General features: G+C 34.5%; 1 protein-coding gene across 1 annotated transcript in view; it reads left to right on the top strand.

The window, feature by feature from the left end:
- Nucleotides 1–13,279, top strand: part of LOC109052455 (protein FAM184A-like) — a 74,791-nt gene that overhangs the window by 47,098 nt on the left and 14,414 nt on the right. The window contains exons 14-16 of the mRNA XM_042746550.1: nucleotides 5,033–5,152; nucleotides 8,966–9,150; nucleotides 12,576–12,722. Coding sequence (XP_042602484.1) covers nucleotides 5,033–5,152; nucleotides 8,966–9,150; nucleotides 12,576–12,722 — 452 coding nt within the window. The remainder of the gene's footprint in view (nucleotides 1–5,032; nucleotides 5,153–8,965; nucleotides 9,151–12,575; nucleotides 12,723–13,279) is intronic.

Genomic DNA, 13,279 nt, shown 5'->3' with positions numbered 1-13,279 from the left:
TCCTTATTCGTCCTGTGCAATGATAAATAATTTAGCATTTTGTTGGTTATATATAATAGAATGTTAATAAATTTACTTATCACCAAGCAAGTGTTGGAACTAGATGTTGAGCTGTAAAACCTCAGAGTGTTCTACACAGCTATCTAATTATATCTCAACTCTCATTGAAAGGTCATTATAAAGGATTTAATTATAACGGCAAGAAAAACTGGCATAATGAGGGGAGCATAATGCTAACGGGAGCACTGACAGGAAAAAATTGCAGGTGGAAGGGTAACAGGAAGGAACGAGTTGTACACTGAAGTGGTCACTCCATTTCCACCCATTTCCCGTTTTAATTTAACGTTTAGCTTTCAGAGGAGAAGGGAGAGTTGGAAGGATTCCAGACCTGTGCAATTTACGCGCTCTGGACCAATTCAGCTCCAGACAGGGCAGATCATTTTCTCGCCTTGGACATAATGGGTTCCAGTCACACTTTCATTGTATTCCCTATAAGTCTCTTCCTCGATTTTTCTCTTGTTATAATCCTCTCAGCATCCCTGAAGGAGTTCAGAGCTGAACCGGTCTTTCACTTGTTCGCATCGAGCATCCCTGCGTTCAGATTCTGGAACATCCATGGCAGTCAAACTCCAATCAACAGTAGGTCAAACCGCAACAGGAAGCAGCGGACGAGCGCCAAACATGGAACTGGAGAAACGCTCTGTAGCAGAGCAGAGTAAAGGATAAACTTCTTCCACAGCAGGGTTATTATTATATTTCACAACCTTAAGAAGTGTATTATTTGTGGTGGTTCATCTAGTTTTTGGCATAGATAGATTTGCTCATTACATTCACATACAAAAAGCAGTAATGTGGATTGTTTTTTGGCATTTCAATCAAATTGCCCGTCCTTCATCTCTCGGAGTAATTTGACGAGTTTTTGTTTTTACTTTAAAATACACAATACCGTTTCATTTCAAAAAGTTTTGGGTTCGGAAAATCTCTTAACGTTCCGCAAATTCAAAGGAGCATTTATACCGTAATAATACTGTAATGTTGTGACAATATTATTACAATGTTTCAATTTTGCTGGGATTTTTCTATTTTAATCTATATTTTAAAAAGTCAATTTATTTCTGTTCTGTTATGTAATGCTGAATTTTTCAACATTGCCATTTTTTACTCCCCAAGTTGCTGTTCAGTTTTCACATTGAATCCTTCCAGAAAATCATTTTTAATTTTAAACTATGCTGCGATTTGCTACTCAAGGATCATTTTTTTTAAATTTATTATCAATGATTGTGTTTTAGAAAAAAAAGTTGTGCCTGAAGCTTCTTAATAATACTGTTTCACCATGGAAACTGTTGCCAAACTGTGTCTTTTTGTTTCATAGGATTCTTTAATTTGGAACAGAGACAAGTTCACAAAAGAACAGCATTTTATTTGAAATATATAATGTTTGCGGAATGTTTTTGTAATATTATAAAATGCCTTTTGCTAGTATCACTTTTTAATCATTCTTTTTAAAATCAACAATGTAATGCATTTCTTTTTGAAATAAAAGTATTATACATTATTTTTTTTTAAACTTTTTAAACTTTTTGAATGGTAGTTAGTTATTCATATCGTCACAGAAACATAAAATTAAATGTTAATTCATGTGTATTCAGTTTTAAGTATTCATTCACATTAGAGTAGAACATTATATTTTATGTCTTTTTTAAATAATTATTTAAACTAATCTATCTGCGAGTATTTTTTGCTGTAGCTTCAGTGTGTATTCCCATTCATTTCCCGACTGTCTCCTATACAGTCCCATTGTCCTCTTAAATGAGACCAGAGACAAACAGTAAGTTTAGTTATTGAATGCTTTTCCCAAGAAAGGACGAATCAATAACGTTCTGCCAACAGATGGCTGCTATGAAAGAAAAGGACCTTAATAAATCCTCTTGTCATCTGGCTCATGTATAAGACAACATTTATAACAAAAGAAACACTGAGAGGATTGTTGGCCAAGCAACTGAAAGGTTGTACAATTTTTGAGTCTTAAACACAGTGGGACCTTGAAGGGAAAATATGTGTTATGTCTATGTAACACACATACACACCAGAATTAAGGGATTGAAGTAAAATAGCTTTTTCTGTGTAAGTGCACCTCCGTTTTCATCTTTTTAATCTAGATAGTTGTGATACTTTGGTCTATCAGTTTATTAGGTTAGCTGTGTCTTACTGTAATACTATATTTTGGGGACGTTGTGTGGCTTTTAAATCTCTGAATAGGATACAGGAATACAGGTTTTTCCATTAATATTGGAAAAACCTGGATTTTTAAAAAAAAGTAGTTTTTTTGGCAAAACCGGCGCCCCCAGGGTGGACAATGATTCTTCTATACTTTTATTAGCGCCATATCAATACGAATAAATTCTCAAGCTCCTGGGGCTCCAATTCTGTCTTGTGTGAGAACTTATGTCTAATGTCCCACAGGTCAAAGAGCAAATTTCAGTGTGGATACTTTGCTAAAGAGAGGCTGCGAAATCTCTAAGGGTAGTTTCAACAAACCCTGCACTGCTGCGTCGTCGGGAAGAAATCTATTTTTGCTAAGCATTTACTAAGCGTTCCCAGCCTTGGTGCATATCATTCATCACCCAGGAATAACAAATAAGCATACTCAGAAAGCGCAGATGCAATGTTTTTCGGGTCAAAACTGTGAATATTTGTGTCTTGTGAGATTAGAATTTTTTCATGTGCGTCTACAATCAAACTGCGCGTCTGTCTCGAGGACACGGTTGACTTTGTTGTGTTCAGTTTTCTGTAATGCCCTCACGTACTCTCAGTAACATCCCTTACATCATAAGGCTGGAAAAAAGTGTTTAAACCTTCCCCCAAGACTCTTGCCGATCCCACTGGTTATGACATCAAAGACAGATGTGTCATGAAAGATCCGTGAGAAACATGGCCTTTGTGTTTTCTAGTTTAAGTCACAGTAGCAAAAGGTGAATAAATTCACCAATGAATGCGTTCCCTCATTATGCAGATAGATAGATAGATAGATAGATAGATAGATAGAAAGAAAGAAAGAAAGAAAGAAAGAAAGAAAGAAAGATTTCATCCACATGCTCAATAAGTGATCCAACGGCTCCCAGGGGTCTGGTTCCTCAAACGAGTGCCTGCGTTCACAAGACGCACAGTATTTATTAAAGCCCGTGCTGCTGTGCTGTGCTCCTACACCATGAATCATTAGCGCTATTTTACACGGGTCGCCCCTTTTTCTGACACCGCTGATTTGCAGTCAGTAATAAACGTGCTTCTCTCCGGCTGGTGAGATGACTGTATGAAGACTGAGAGAAAGAGGAACAGAGAAATCAAACACTCCCCAGAAAGGCTCCTGGGTACATAACTCTAACTATTCAGTGCTTTTTTCTCTGCCACAATAATGGAATGGATTTGAAATTTTCTCACTTTGTGGATGATTTCAGCAAATATTATTGGATTTGATTCTTTGTAGTTCGTGTAATCAATCAGAATTCCATGTAATTCATTTGATTACAACTTTAAATCTTTTAAAAGTGCTCTTGAGCAAGACAATTACCAGCATTTGATCTGTGAGAACTGACTAAAGAGCACTAAAAAATCTTTGAGTAAAAGCCTGTACACATGTAAGAGTAATAATTATATAAATGTAAAAAAAAAGTTATTAAGGTATCATAATTATCACGTGTAAATTTGAATTTATATTGCATGTTTTAATATCTCCGTTTTACTGTATATCTCCAAATATGACTTGTTTCACAACAATTTTTAAGTCGTTATCTCTCAGTGTGGTTAATAGCTCATGACCTTTTATCTAATGAAGTGATAATATTTTACAATATGACCTCTCACAAGGATACAAAAGATTTCACAGTTATGTTCTCATATGTGTGACCTTTTATCTTATTAAGTGATGATCATATATTACAGTAGGGCTTTTTCTCACACAATATGACTTAATATTACACAATTTGTAATTTTTATCTCTCCAAGTCACTTCAATATCTCACTGTTTTGTCTCTTCTCTTCATTAAGTGATTTAATATCTCACAACATACCACATTCTCACAATATTACACATAATCTCAATTATCAAACTTTACTTCCCATAATTACGTCTTTTTTGAATCTCCCAAAGAGGCTTAATATCTCATTATTTTGTTTTTTTCTGATAATAGTGGCGGTTTTTATATTATGAAGTGATCATAATATTTTACAGCTTGAGCATATTTGTCATAATATGACTTAATGTTTCACATTTATAACTTTATTTCTTAAAATTGTCTTTTATCTCCCAAAGGGACTTAATATACTATTTTGTCTCTTTTTCCTCATAATGCATTCAACTTTTTATCTCATAAAGTGATTTTTTAATATCTTACACTGACAGCAAGGTGTAATATTTTACAATATGACATTATTTCCCACAAATGCAACCTAATATTTTACCATTTTGACTTATTTTTATTTATTTATTTATTTGTTTGTTTTTGCGTAATTGAGACTTTGGTGACACTTTATTTTAAGGACCATTTCTCAATAATAAGTAGCTTGAATAATATTGCATGTTGGCTGTTTATTAGTACTTATAAAGCAAATATTAATGCCTGATTCTGCATGATCGTTTTTTTAGATCCCTTAATCCTACCCTATACCTAAACTAACAACTATCCTACTTTTAATAAGCAGCAAATTAGGAGTTAATTGAGGAAACGTCATAGATAATAGTTAGAGTAGTAATTGGACCCTAAAATATTTTTTTTAACACTCCAAGTGATTTAATATCTTACAGTGTGATTTAAAATCTCCTCCCATTTTAGACTTTTTATTTCTCATAATTGTGGTTATTATTTTATAATTGCATTATATATATCTTAATTTGTGACTTCATTTTCTTATGCTAAACTTATGTTTTATTTTAGTTTGAGGTGGAAAAAGGTTTTCTACATTAGATAAAAATGTGTGTCGGATAACATATATAACTTTAATCATGTATACGGTTGAATAACTCTTATCCCACTAGTGCCACCATGAGCTCTCATTCCCCCGTCTCTCTTCTATGACCGGTGCGGCTCTGCCCCTCAATCGACAAGCTTTTGATCAGCAGCACACTGAAATTCAGCCCCTCTCAGGGCATTTCTGGGTACAATGCCCAGGAGAGCAGAGCTCCACACATGCTCCCAGACAGGCCCTGCTATTCAGCCTCCTCTCATCTGTCTGCATGTCTCCATTAATGATGCTTACTGTATATTATCCTACGCAGTGAAGTAATCCTCCAGGGAGACATTTATAGGTGTCTCGGTCCTTGATGGAAAGGTCAGAGATGTTAATTTCAGCCTTCGCAAATTATACCCTTTTCTACTTCAGGCATAAGAGCTGAAAGATTTCAGCACGCTAGAACAAGCACTGGACTTTTAAAGCCGCGTCTCTTCAGGAAAGGGCACACCTGCTGATGTCAGATGACAGGTCCTGTAGGTTTAGCTCTGTCGTTACAGGTGGACGGCTGATGTGACATTCGCTGAAGATCTCTTTGTGGAGAGCGGTTTCCATGACCAGGGCTTCAAGAATTATTTTGACCTGATGCTCCGGCTGCTGTTGAACATACAAACTATGTGTGATTGTGTGTGTGCGTTCTAAGTCTTCAATCAATTATTCAGCTGAAGCTGGTTTCATATGCAGTCAGATTATGCAACAAATACCCTGCCATTATCCAGGTGTTTCGACCTCACTCCAGGCAAAAGTAGCCGGTTCATGAATAAAAAGATACAAATCTAAATTTGAGCATTACAGAAGAGAAGCTTGTTTGTTCCCATAGTGAAAAAGCCTATATGTGACCCTGGCCATAACTTTTTAAATTCAGTTGCATAAAAAATATATTGGTCAAATTTAAAAATGAAAAGCTTTGACTGATTACCACTTGGTTACCTACTAGTAATCAAACTAGTTCCTAAGACACAATCTTAACATAGTGACTATATTTACCCCTTGATGGTTGCTAGTTAGTTACTTGCTTATCCAATTGAAAAGAGCAGTTCCCACCCTCAAGTCTAGATATTGTTTGGCGATCCCATGATGTCTGTATGTTATTTGATTCTTTTCTTATGTTTTATCATCGAGCACACTGTAAAAAACCAATCTGTGAAATTTACAGTAAAACAACCAGCGTTGTGGTTGGCAGGTCTTCACTGCAAAAATGTGGTTGCAACATTTTAGGGTTCACAGAATCAACTTAAATTTACAGGAAAAACCTGTATTTCCATTAACTGATGTTAATGTGAATATACCAACGATATTTAAGTACTACTAATCTGTTTTTATAATGACACAGGTGGTGATGAGAAAAGCCACAAAATGAATCCACGTTCATCAAAAGCAGCTTTTCCACTAATAGATACCTTCTATCTATTAGTATTTTGAGATAAATACTAATAGATAGAAGGTAAAAAAAGTAGAAAACACTATCATGGTAACATACGAGACATGGAAATAATGCAATAAACATTCATTTAGCAACAATAACAACAACAAAAACTATGTGCATAACTGATTAAAAAAAAAACAAGGTTATTTGTTTTTAAAAGATTTTAAATGTCTCGCAAGAAATTATGAGAATGTCAATTTACAGTTTTTTAATGTAAATTATAAGATGACGTTCGTTTTTCACTTTCAAAATTTGGCTGTACATTAACAGTATTTTACTGGAAAAATTACATGAAATGTCTTTGTTAGGTCTATTAAAGATTTTCACTGTATATAGTAAGGGGCTTTACTGTTAAAACCATTTAACCAAAGCATTGTTACAGTCTTTTACCTATAAAATGACACTAAAATTACAGTGCAGCTTAAAAAATATCTCTGTCTGACTGCACAAATATATAGTGCTATTTTTTTTTTTGTTTTTCCTGACAACAAATACTGTATATAGTCAGTGTGGAAGTGAGAAGCAGGCCGCTGTGCTTCAGGCGCTGCTCCGGTGGTCTGCTGGAGGCACAGTGCCCCTTTGAGCTTGAGTTGTGTAAATGAAAATGTCACAGGCAGACCCCTGACAGCTCTGCTCCAGCACATTAATATCACACAAGTGACAACGGTCAGGGAATAAAGACCATTTTGTTGTTCCTCAACACACACCTGAGTCCGAGCACATGAGTGTTACAGTTAAGAGAGTCTTGTCATTCATGAGCTTACTGAGATAATGCAACAGCAGGAAGAGCAGATGTTTTCTTGACATACTGTTGATATACAGAAGGCTCAGCTACTTTCTTTTAGGGGCCAGATTGTCCATATCTTAGCACACATAACATGTTCAAACATATTTTTAAAATATACCAAAAAAAGGGCCAATTTCATGATCATGCACTTTTCAGCCATCTTTTTTAGCCCATACAGAAATGATAATTATCTTGGTAATTATATATGGAAATGTATGGCTACTTTTATTGCATTTGATTCTATAACTATGCTGTTTTAATACTCTTAACTAATGGACTGCTCTAAAGAATGACATCATGCAGAGTAGGAGACATGGGCAAAGTAGAAGAAACAGACTGGCATCGATTCAAAGTTTTACTATTTGGACAGTTTTTCTTAGAAGTGAATGTGCTGTTTTTGTGCTTCGTTCTCAAGATGAACCATCTGTTGTGATTTGGAGATATTAACAAATGCGCTTTCAGGGTAATTCACAGTTGTCTACAATGGCTGTGATATTTTTTTGTAATTATGTGAGCGTGTATACATTTAGAAATCATTTTCACACCCGGGGGTACGCACAAGTTTGTTTTACAAAATACAAATGTTGCTATTTATTACTTTTTTTTGCTGACATTGGCGTCCTTTATCACGTAATATGTCCCGGAGGAAGCCCCTCTGGGCCGCAGGTTTTCTTTGCCACACACACTGAAACAGTTATTGAAGCTAATTGTTGTGTGAAATGATATTTACAGACATTTAGAGTTGGATGAGCAGATTGTAAATTTGATTAAGCAAGAGCCATTAACTGCATAAAACTGGAAATGGGGCTCGGCTGTATTTTCCAGGAGGATTTTCTACTTCTTCCTGTGCATGAGGCATTTAAAAGTCAAAGTGTCAGTGGAGTGGAAAATTGCCCATGAGACAAGTGTTGTCTAATTAAATCTAACCCCAGGCTGTACTGGAGTCTGACATATACAGTTGTGGATATAATCGTTACAGTAGAGAACAGCCTATGTGGCAGTTTCTATGAATACAGTAAACTTTGGTGTCCCGTTACTTTTTTTTAGTGGCATGAATGTGATGTTTGGAGTGAGAACTATTAGATATGTTTGATAAACTGTTATTTAACAGAATATTAACATATCCTAAAATCTTAAATGCATCAGATGTGGTGATCAGACTGGTGGTATTTTTTGTTATTTAGTGTTTTATTCAATGGCATATATTTGCTCAGTGTTCTGAGATGTATTTCTGCAAGAGAAGTTTCAATTTATTTCTAGTACATAGCCAGAAACATTGTATTTTCTTGCCATTTTTTTAAATAAGTAACTGAACACTTAAGTAAGTTGCTGAAAGTTGTTCCCCAGTAATTTCAGACATGGACTCAAGGCCCATTAGCTCCTAACGTCACTCAAGAGATGAAACTCTAGTGCTCAAACCTCCATGCTAAAAATAATGCTGTAGATCTGCTGACTGCTCCCGACCTTTATGTATTTCATAACTAAACTATTCATATATTTGAAGATGTAGTGTATAAAGCAAGGCAAACCAGATGGATGTGCCATCAATATTAGATCCCAACAATAGTCTCAAAGTGCAATGTGAAAATAGCATCTGCGGTAACTCCATGTGTCTGAATCCAGACGTTTCAGGAAAAGCCTTCACATCACACAGTCCACACTCTTACGTAACACACAGCATTCTCAAGTAAGGTCAGTCTGGCTTTTTTTTGTGACCTCAGTTTACCTTGCGTTCTCGTGTGTTGCAGGAACGTGAGCTTCTGAGTCGCATCTCAGATCTGCAGGAGGAGGTCAGTCGCAGGAAGAAGCAGATTGCCGATCTGGACCACGAGATTCACACCCTGAACGAGAACATCAGCACTTTGACCAAGGAGCTGGAACTCAAGGGCAAAGAGGTTTTGAAGATCAGTAGCGAGGCCAATCAGCAGATCAGGTGAGTCTTGGATTGGAGATAGTGAAGTTTTTCTTGCATTTAGGCAGTGTAGCAAAATATTTTTTCTTCATTACCCCAGCTCAAAAAAAAAAGTTATGAAAACGTTTTTTTCTGAGTGTTCAAAACAGCCTTTTTTTTTATAAATGATGTGAAAATATTTTTTTCTTGTTTACACAAACATTAAGAGAAAATTTAATTTTTCTTTGAACGTTCTTAAACAAGTAGTAACATTTGACAAATGTTCAATTTAGCCAACTAAATCGTATTTTTTTTTTTTTTTTTTGAGAAACTTTTACTTCGGTACATCCAAAGCAAAATATTGTACTTTTTACTTCACCCCGCTTTTTAAAAAATAACATATCATTGCTCTTTATATTGAACTTTTTTTAAATAAAAAGTGTTCGTCTTAATAGCATAGCATTCATCTTAATAAGTGTTTCTCATAGCATTCCTCTTAAAATGTCAACACATTTTGCCCCTTGTGATGTCAGTGTTGTTTTTTTTATACTACTCGTCACTTCATGGTTACACTTTTTTTTTTACATTTTAAACCGATATGTTATATTATTTCACTTATTTGCACACTTTAATTATCAGTAACTGCATTAGTAATGAATATTCTAGTAACAATTTTGTTAATAAATGTTGAAAAAGGGTGAATAGAGTTAAGTAAAACTAAATATGAAAGTAAAATTAAAACCATAAAAATTAAATAAAAAAGTACATGAAATAAAATAAATGCTAACTGAAATAAGATGAAAGAAAAATATTTTTTACTGTATTTCAACTAGTTGCCAGTGCAGCATTTCTCTTTTTAATTTAGTTAACTAAAACTGAAATAAAAACTAATAAAAAATCTACTAAAATGACAAAAGCACACAACAAAATGACTAAAACTATAACTAAAATTAAAATGAAAAATATAAAAATAAAATATAATAAAACTATAATAGTATCTCGATACTAAAATAACACTGCTTATTTGCAGATCAATACATTAATTGTCTATAATAATAATCTTTCTTTTTAGTGCTGATTAATGACTAGTCTGATAAGTGCTGGCTAGAATAAATAATAATCATGATTGACAAATACGCTTTACTTTATACAAAATCAAGTTTTACTCAAGTGAAATTAAAAAGGGGAACTTACACTTTTACTGGAGTAATATTTTTATTTTTTTGTACTCGATTTGTGTATGTCATCCATCACTGCATTTAGGAAACAGTGAGTAAACTCATTGCAAACTGAGAAATTTTCACCTCACATCTGCTTGCATGGGGTTGCATGAGGTCATCCTTGTTCAGTAGAGAACATCTGCAATCCTTAAACAACCTCTAATGTGACATTCTCCTCTGGTGTTATGCGACGGGAGTCATTGCTGATGATGAAAGAGATGGAAATTAAATTATTTTCAAGCAGAATGGGGTTTCAAGTGGAAAAAAATAAAGAATAAAAGAAAACAGGGCACCATGTTCTTGCCTAGAAAGTCCTATCAGGATTTGTCTGTCATTTTGCCCACAGTCATCTTGGTGCTGTCTGGCATTTTTGGACGGTGCTGTGTATCTTTTGTAGTACTTTAAAGAAAAGAAAACAGACTTTTAAAAAGGGAAAGCAATCGGATTAGAAAACCTGAACTCATAACAGCCATTATATTTTTTATTCAGGGGGTGATATTAATATTTCACCTTTGTATTTATAAGTAAAAAAGCAATTTCATTATACATAGTGGCTTTTTTGAGATAATGTGATTGTTTAGCAACACACATCATAATGCAAGACAGGTGCTGATCTCATTTCACTTTCAATTATGTAACACTGACATATCCAGGTCCTGAGATAAAAGCAGCAAATAAATAGCATTGCCGTTGGGTGTATCATTTACCAAGAGGAGATCCTGCTTTAATGCTCTTTATGTGAAGCCATCACAGCATGTGGCTTAATTGTGTTTCAGATAAAAGCCATATAGCATAGATATTGCAGTATGGAAAATGAGCGTCTCCTAAATAAAAATCTATAGTATGTAGCAGGAAGTGTGTTGTCTTTTGAAAACAGTGCAGCTCTTTGTGAATGTTATTTACTCAGACAGAACATTTGTATAAGAGCAAAGAAGCAAACCCTGAGCTGGATGAAAGTTTCATGTAACAGAGGAATCAAAGGAAGTGCTCACTGCGCTAATAGATCACAACAGTGACCGCACACTTCTGTAGCAGCCCTGCTTACATTTTTCTTATTCATTTTCTCCATATAGACTTCAAAACATTCTTTAATAAAGAGCTCTAAGCCATGAATCAAACTAACCAGGTCTGAGCTGAATGAAAATATTACAACTTTTGAAAAATATAAAATGTTTGAAAATATGAAAAAATACAGTGTAGTTTATTTATTTATTATTTTTTATTTTTTTGAGGGAATGGGTTATACTGCAAAATCAAATTTCTCAAACTAGTCCTCCAAACAGTTGTAAACCTTGTTTAAAAATACATTTGCCTAAGCTTTGTTTTCATATAACATATCTTATATTTTTCTTACCCCAGTGATAAATAGTTGTTTCTGTTTGTTTGGTTTTTTTTGTTGTTTTTTTTGCATAAATGTAACACAGTTGAGTGAGATTTTTTTTATCATAAAACAAGAAGAAAGAATATGTGTATATGTATAGGTAAAGAAAAAAAAATATTTTCATTTTTACATTTTACAATACTTTTATTCAACAATGACACATTAAATTGAACAAAAGTGACAGTTGTTTGGAACTTTCTGTTCATCAAAGCATCCTAAAAAAGTGCATCATGCTTTCCACAAAAATATGTTTTTTAACATTTACACTGTAATTGACAATAAGAAATGTTTGAGCATCAGCATATTAGAATGATTTCTGAAGGACCATGTGACACTGAAGACTGAAAATTCAGCTGTGCATCACAGGAATAAATTACATTTTATATTGAAATTGGAAACAGTAATTTTAAATTGTATTATTTCAAAATATTACTGTATTTTCAATCAAATAAATGCAGCCTTGGTGAGCAAGCAAGACTTCTTTCAAAAACAATAATATGAAACCTTTTGAATGGTGGTGCAGATAAATAATAATATTTATTTATTTGTGCATGCATATTTGTGCATGTATGTTGTTCATGCATGTTGTCATCTAGTGAACCAGTAAGAATCTGAATCTAAACGATTTAATGAATTTCCCGTTTTAGAAGTATAGAAGAACCATACAATAGATTTAATATACTACATAATATATGCAAATATAATTATGTATCACGTAGGTTTCATTTATTTCCATCTCAAAATCTATTTATCTGTGAACGAAATGTCCTTCAAGCCTACAGCTGTAGTGCTGTGGGGTTACAGAGAGCTTTGTAGAGTCATTGAGAGTGACGTGTGTGTGTGCGTGTGTGTGTTTGTATTCACAGAGCTCATGAGCAGGACCTGTGTAAGAAACACGAGCGTGAGATGGCCGAGCTGAACGCTCTCCACCACAGAGAAACACAGAACATGCTGTCAGACTTCAACAAGGCCCAGGAACTGCTGAAGGACAAGATCTCCGCCCTGCAGATCCTGTGAGTCCGTATGCAATATACAGTATGCGTATTTTGGAGGATGAAGGTTCAGTAACTTCTGTTTTGGCTGGTTGTTTACATGCATTTGGTGACAGAGGCTATGAGACATCTTGAATTCTAACAAAAGGACACCAGACTGTGCTGTAGACTCAGAAGGGTTGGTGGAGAGGGAAAAGATGAGGACAGTCTTTCTGAAGAGATGCTGGGAGGGAGACAGAGAAGATATCTAGATATATATCTTGAGAGAACACGAGACTGTGTGAGAGGCTCAGATAAGAGTAGCAGATGCCTTTAGCTAAGAAACATGCTGTTTATGTGTACTTTTCGTGTTTGGATTAGGGTTATTTTGTGCTCTGACAAGGGACATTGTTCATATGGAGAAGCAAGCGTATAAATAATGCTCTTCTCCATCTTGTAATGAATTATTGCTGCTATGATTACTGTAAAATGTGTTTTAAACACATTTTTGTTTGTGCCGTTATTGTGCAATGTTAGTTTGAACTAAAAATGACAATGATTTGATTTCAATATTTATGTGACAGTTTTACACTGAAAAA

The sequence above is a fragment of the Cyprinus carpio genome, chromosome B20, assembly GCF_018340385.1.
Source record: "Cyprinus carpio isolate SPL01 chromosome B20, ASM1834038v1, whole genome shotgun sequence".
In the NCBI taxonomy this organism is placed as follows: domain Eukaryota; kingdom Metazoa; phylum Chordata; class Actinopteri; order Cypriniformes; family Cyprinidae; genus Cyprinus; species Cyprinus carpio.
Note: the sequence above shows the minus strand (reverse complement) of the source record. Positions and strands in the feature narration are given on the sequence as shown.